We start from the raw sequence: 7,326 nt of genomic DNA, 5'->3' as shown, positions 1-7,326 counted from the left end.
TCATTTTAATTCCTCAGGCGAAGGAGCCAAGCGTGAAGTGTAGAGTGAAAATGCACAAAGTCACCGTTTTCAGTGGTTGAGAAGTGAACTTATGGAATATCTACGACAAAGCATGTTTTATGACATGAAGCCACTGAGTAAAATATGTAGGGGTTCGCAAACTATTGGAAGAGAGACAACAATCAAAAAGGGAGATAGATGGAACTCCCAGCGCGTGCGCAGCAGACTAGTGCGTTCGACGATTCCATTCTGTGGGAATCGCCCGTCTCAAAGATGGCGGACGAATGCCCGATCACGTGACATTCCGCGCATGCATTCCGAGACCGACAGCGGAAGTGTGTGTCGAAGAGGGTAACCCGTTCGTTAGCTTTGTCCGCGTGCGTCATGGCCGGGCATGCGCGGGTGGTCTTCTTGTTCGGTGGCTTCGCAGCTCTACTGGGAGCTGCCTTTTACCCCATCTACTTTCGGCCGCTGATTTACACTGAGCAATACAGTGAGTGAGAGAGAAAGGGAGGGGTTTTGGAAGGGCAACAATCTGCGGCGGAGGTGGGCCGGTGGTTGCGGGCACGGCTGGCGACCGGCTCCCCCCCCTCCCTCCCTCCTCCCGGATGCGGTGGTGATGTTCTCCCCGGGTGTAGCCTCCACAATAAGGGTCATGGCCTGAGGGTGTGTGACTGGCCATTCTGGGTTGAAAGGGAGCAACTTTCTCTCAAGGTGATGAATCTGTGGAATTCTCTACCACAGAAGGCCCTGGGGGCCAGTTCGCTGAATGTGTTTTAAAAATAAGTACTTTTCTCAAGGTTAGCAGTGCCAAGGTGTTGAAATGGAGGAAGATTTAAAAAAAAACACACAACACCAGGTTTTAGTCCAACAGGTTTATTTGGAAGGACAGTGTTCCCCCTGTGCCTGCGGGGGATATGTTCCAAGACCTACTGTGGAAGCCCAAAACCATGGATAGTCATGAACTCATTCGTTTAAATGGGAAATTTACCTTCCTGGCAGCTCCCTGGTTCAGGAATGTTCCCTGTGATATGTTTGGGATACGGTAGCCTGAGGGTAACTGAAACCGCGGAAACCAGACCCGCAGATACGGCGGTCGACCTGTACTAGCTTTCGGAGCATCACTTCTTCATCAGGTAGTCGGCTAACTGATGAAGCGGCAGTGCTCCGAAAGCTCGTACTTCCAAATAAACCTGTTGTGACTGTAACCTGGTATTCTGTGAGTCTTCACTTTGTTCACCCCAGTCCAACACTGGCACCTCCACATAAAGTCATAGAGATGTACAGCACGGAAACAGACCCTTCTGTCCAACTGGTCCATGTCGACTAGATATCCCAACCCAATCTAGTCCCACCTGCCAGCACCTGGCCCATATCCCTCCAAACCCTTCTTATTCATTCATACATCCATCCATCCAAATGCCTTTTAAATGTTGCATTTGTACGAGCCTCCACCATTTCCTCTGCCAGCTCATTCCATGCACGTACTCCTCTGTGTGAAAAAGTTGTCCCTTAGGTCTCTTTTATATCTTTCCCCTCTCTTCCTAAACGAATGCCCTCTAGTTCTCGACTCCGTCACCCAGCGAAAAGACTTTGTCTATTTATCCTATCCATGCCCCTCATAATTTTGTAAACCTCTATAAGGTCACCCCTCAGCCTCCAACCCTCCAAGGAAAACAGCCCCAGCCTGTTCAGCCTCTCCGTGTACCTGAAATCTTTCAACCCTGGCAACATCTTTGTAAATCACGCCTTGAAAAGGGGGATCAGCCATGATTATGTGGTAGATTGCGCTCCATGGGACAAATGCCTACTGTTGCTTCTATTTTCCATGTTACGTTTGCAAGCCCCCCCAATTTATACGCTAGTGTTCTTGCACTGTTGCTCGGTCAAAATCCTGGATCTCCCTCCATCACAACACTGTGGGTGTGCCTACATATGGACTCCAGCAATTTAAGAAAATGGCTCACCCCTATCCTCTCCATGCCAATTAGAGATGGGCAATAAATGGTGACATTGCCAATGCTACTCACATTCTGAAAACAAGTCGTTAAAAAGCAAGTGTGAACTTTAACAGCACTGAAAATGCAGTCAAATTAACCATATGTAATTTGACTTTAACAATTCCATGCTTGCCACCTTTTATCAGTTCATGATTATCCAAGTAATTTGTCATTTTTGCTTATGCCATATTTAAATTGTTCACTGCCATTGATGTTAAACTGACTCACTAGGATATGATTGACAGATTCAATGTTCACCTTTTTTTGAATGAGTGGCTCATTGTACAGACCCCTAGTCCTCAGGCATCATAATTTAACCTAAGAAGAATTCGAAGATTGTGGCTGACACCTCTAAATAATCTCACATGAAATCAGATTATAGATGTGTTTTCGTAATGTTACTGAAGAGATATGTCACAATTTTATTCAGTTCAGATGAAATTTGTTATTCGTAATGTCAAACAACTTGTTCCTGAATATTTTAACTTCATAGTAAGCTCCACTGTTAGGCATGCAGTAGCATGAGTTTTTTTTTTGTTTCTATCATTTGCGTACCAGTATTCATTTCGTATTGCCAAAATTCTTGATAAGGTGATGGTGAGCTGCCTTCTTGAACTGCTGCAGCCTTTGGGTTAGGGATGCACTCACTGAGCTATTAAGAAGGGCTTTTCTAGGTTTTAATCCAGTGACAATGGAAGCACTGTGATACAGTCCCAAGTCAGAATTGCTTTCCTTAAGGGGAACTGGCAGAAGGCGTGATCCCATTCATCTGCAATCCTTGTTCATTGAGTAAAGACCATAGGTTGGGAAGGTGCTGTTAAAGGCATCTGTGTGATTTGCTGCAGTGCATCTTATCAATGGTACACACTGCTGGTATTGTGTAATGTTAGTGAAAGGAGTGACTGTACCAGATGGGGTGCTAGTAAAGTGTTCTGTTCTGCATGTTGGTGGAGATGCATCCACCCAGGCAAATGAAGAGTATTTCATCACACTTCTGATTTGTGGCTTGTAGATTGTATCTTTGCAGAAATGGGAAGAATTTGATGCAGAATTTCCTGCCTCTGGCTTGCTGTTGTGGATATTTTCTTAGCAGTGTTCAGCTGGGACAGATTTTCTGGAGTATTGGAGGTTGAGGGGTGATCTTATAGAATAAGATTTATAAAATCATGAGGGCATGTATAGGATAAATAGACAAAGTCTCTTCCCTGGGGTGGTGAAGTCCAAAACTAGAGGGCATAGGTTTAGGGTGAGAGGGGAAAGATATAAAAGAGACCTCAGGGGCAACGTTTTCATGCAGAGCATGGTACGTGTATGGAATGAGCTGCCAGAGGAAGTGGTAGAAGTTGGTACAATTGCAGCATTTAAAAGGCATAGGATGGGTATATGAATAGGAAGCATTTGGAGGAACATGGGCTGGGTGCTGGCAGGTCTGGTCGGCATGGACGAGTTGGACTGAAGGGTCTGTTTCCGTGCTGTGCATCTCTATGACTCTTAAGTTGTGACACCCTTCTGAACAAGTAGTATGTAAATCTGGGCTTCTTGGTTCAGAAGTAGGCAAGCTACCACAGTGCACAAGACCCTGTTATAGTAAGTGTTTCATCCTAGATGGTCTTGAAGCACCAACCTTTCAGGTAACAGCCGAATGCTTTGACCAGTTCAATCATAGAGACTAATACTGACTGCTCTTGTAGTCGTGGTAGTAGTTATAGCTGCTGCAGTTCAATTTAAGGTCAATACTAACCCCCAAGATGTTATTAATGGAGGATTCGTTCATGATAACCCCATTATGGAGAGATGGTTAATTTTTCTCTTGTTGGCGATGATTGTTGCCTGACATCCAAGTCATACAAATATTACTTGCGACCATGCCTGCTCAAGACTGAATGTTGTCCAGGTCTTGCTGTTTTCAGCCATGGTTTACTTCAGTAATTGGGGTACGGCACAAATGATGTTAAACATTGTGTAAATCTCACTTCCTATCCCACTGTAAACGAGGGGTGGATGGAAGGTCATTGGTGAAGCAGTTAAAGGCAGCTGGACCTAGAACACTACACTGAGGAACACCTGCATTGATATCATAGAGATATACTGTACTGAAACAAACCGTTCAGTCCAACTCATCCAGCTGACTAGATTTCCTAAATAAATATAGTCCCATTTGCAAGCATTTGGCCCACATCCCACTTAAACCCTTCCTATTTGTATACCCATCCAGATGCCATTTAAATGTTGTCATTGTATTAACCTCCTCCACTTCTTCTGGCAGCTCATTCCATACACGCACCACCCTGTGCGGAAAAAGTTGCCCCTTAATTCCCTTTTTAAAATCTTTCCCCTCTTGCCTTACACCTTTAGTTTTGGACTCTCCGACCCGAGGGAAAAGACCTTGTCTATTTACCCTATCCATGCCCTTGATGAATTTATTAACCTCTATAAGATCACCCCTCAGCCTCCAACGCGCCAAGGAAAATAGCCCCAGTCCATTCAGCCTCTCCCTAAAGCTCATACTCTCTAAACCTAGCAGCATTATTGTAAATCATTTCTGAACCCTTTCAAGTTTCACAACATCTGTCCTTGGAGTGAGATGATTGACATCTAACTACAGCCATCTTCCTTTGTAATAATGTACACAAGCTGGTGTAGATTTTTCCCTTAACTTTCCATTGACACTAATTTTGCTACAGCTCCATAATGCCACATTCAATCAAACATATCTTGATGTCAAGGACAATCACTCTTGCTGGATTGTTTCGCCCAGTTTTTTTGTGGACAAAGCAACTTGCTAATTTTTTTACATTTTTGTGTAAATGACAGTACAGCCATAATGCTTACACAGGTTAGCTATTCGGTACTGTTGTTTGCATATTGTTGGGGCCCATAGGCTTTGCAGTAGCAAATTCCTTCAGCTATCTCTTGACTTCATGTAGAGTGAATTGATTTGGCATCTATGATGCTGGACACCTTAAGATGAGCCTGTGATGAATCAGCATTTCTGAAAATGATTCATATCTTGATGCCTTGACACATCAATGTTAAGGACTCAAGTTCAATCTTTCCCAACCTGATACCACTTTGTCTCCACATTTGGTGTGTCTGTCATGCTGGTTGACAGGACATACTTGGGAATGGTGATGATGGTACCTAGGACTTCCTCTGTGAGGAATAATTTCATGAGTTTGACTGTGTCAGGCTGCTGCTTGATTAATCTTTTGGACAGCTGTCCCATTTTGACACAGTTCCCTAGAGTTTCATACATAGGACTTTGCAGGGTGAACAGGTTTGTCATTGTTGCTTCCAGTGCCTAGGTCAATGATCAGTTGTCCATTCAATTTTCTTCAACTTCGTAGTATTTTGATACAACTGAGTGGCTTGCTCAATCATTTCAGAGCAAGAGTCAACCACAGTGTTGTGGGCCAGGAATCACAATCACATGCAGGCCAGGTTTCCTTCCTGAAGGAACATTAGTGAACTGGATGGGCTTTTTGTGATAATGATCATCTTGAAATTAGCTTTTAATTTTACTTCTATTGACTGAATTCAAATTGTAGCATTTGCACTGGTGGGATTAAACTCTATGTCACCACAACATTACCTGGCCCTCTGCATTATGAATTCAGTGACGTTACCATCGCCTCCCTAGGACGAATAGTATTTTGGAAAGAATGCAGAATAATCACTTGACTGCTTTTTAAACAGGGCAAGAACAAAAGGTGAACCGAACTGGAATAAAGCAGGAGGACATTCAACCTGGAGGTGAGTATATAGAGTCAGTCTATTCTCTGCCAGAGAAAGTATTTGAGGCCAAAGCATTGAATGGTGTTGAGAAGGACTAAAGGTATCATTATGCATGTTGAGAAAACAGGATTGGGTACGGAGTTGGCGGATCAGCCAAAATCATATTGAATGGTGAAGCAGGATCAAATGGCCTACTCTATATTTATATTTATATATGCTACTATATATTTATCATAGAAGAATAAAATGCAGCCACCTTATTTAAAGTAGATTTGTGTCTTAAGATTTGATTGATGAAATGGCTGTTACGCAGATATATATTCTGCTAATTTAACCAGATAGCATTGCTTTATTGATGCAGTTAGTAGAATCACAATTTAGCTTTATTTCTGTAATTCGTAGCAAGTGGGTATTATTGTAACAGATATAAATCGAGGCTCCTCATTTTATTTGCTTAATTGCTATTACTAATCATTACAGGATGTGGCAGGACACCAGAGCTTTGGCCTGATTCACTGATTGTAGAATTGCTTAGCTTTATCAAAAACATACTTTTTGTGCTGTTTAGCAGGCATGTGGACCTGTCATTGATCACCAGGGTAACATGCCATTTTAAGTTACTCCTGATGCTCTTCCTGGATGCTTTTGTTCATCTCTCATTAAACTAGACTTGGTTACCTGCCTGCTGGATCACAGTCTGCACTTCTACAGCAGATATCCTGTATTGCCTTATAGATGTCATTTCCGAGCTGCCAGAGTTGTTCAATAGGATCATAAGAAGTAGGAACAGGAGTAGGACATTTGATGTCTCGAGCCGATTCCACCATTCAATAGGATCCTTAGGGGAATCATGGGTTACTGTAAAAGTGTAGGAAAGTAGATATGGAGAATATCAGATCAGCCTAACATATACATAAGGACACTGTCCTCACAAATCTGTGGCAAGTTGTTCCAAAGACACTCAACCCTCTGAGAGAAGAAATGCCTTCTCATTCAGTCTCAAATTTGTGCCCCTTTATTCTGAGATTGTGCCTTCTGGTCCTAGACTCTCCCATGAGGGGGGACATCCTCTCCGCATTTACCTTGTCAAGCCCCTTAATCTTATATGTTTCAATGAGACCACCTCTCATTCCTTCCTTAATTCCTTGCGAGATCAAGAATTTGTCAATCTCTGCCTTGAAGACACCCAACATCCCGACCTCCACTGCACTCTCTGGCAATGAATTCCACAGGCCCACCACTCTCTGGCTAAAGAAATGTCTCCTCATTTCTGTTCTAAATTGAAGGGAAAGTGAAAGCAACAGGGAGTATGGAGTTAAATGGAAAGATAAGTAGCAGGATAGCATGTGTGCAGGCGGATTTAAACTTGAGGCAGACTGGGAATGCAGCAAAAAGGAAGGATAACTTAGGACATCTTATGACTTCCAATATCTCTAATGATAAGAAAGTTAGCATTAAGGCACTTTACCTGAGTGCTTGTAGCATTCGTAACAAAGCAGATGAACTAATGCCACAGATCATCGTGAATGATTATGATGTGGTAGGCATCACAGAGACGTGGTTGCAGGGGGTTCAGGACTGGCAGTTAAAC

At 43.1% G+C, this 7,326-nt stretch overlaps 1 protein-coding gene across 1 annotated transcript in view; it reads left to right on the top strand.

Moving 5' to 3' along the window:
* The first annotated feature begins 321 nt into the window (after positions 1 to 321).
* Positions 322 to 7,326, top strand: part of smim20 (small integral membrane protein 20) — a 12,421-nt gene continuing 5,416 nt past the window's right edge. The window contains exons 1-2 of the mRNA XM_043693608.1: positions 322 to 493; positions 5,697 to 5,753. Of these exons, the coding sequence (XP_043549543.1) occupies positions 385 to 493; positions 5,697 to 5,753 (166 nt within the window). The 5' untranslated portion in view covers positions 322 to 384. The remainder of the gene's footprint in view (positions 494 to 5,696; positions 5,754 to 7,326) is intronic.

The sequence above is a fragment of the Chiloscyllium plagiosum genome, chromosome 1, assembly GCF_004010195.1.
Source record: "Chiloscyllium plagiosum isolate BGI_BamShark_2017 chromosome 1, ASM401019v2, whole genome shotgun sequence".
NCBI lineage: Eukaryota > Metazoa > Chordata > Chondrichthyes > Orectolobiformes > Hemiscylliidae > Chiloscyllium > Chiloscyllium plagiosum.
Note: the sequence above shows the minus strand (reverse complement) of the source record. Positions and strands in the feature narration are given on the sequence as shown.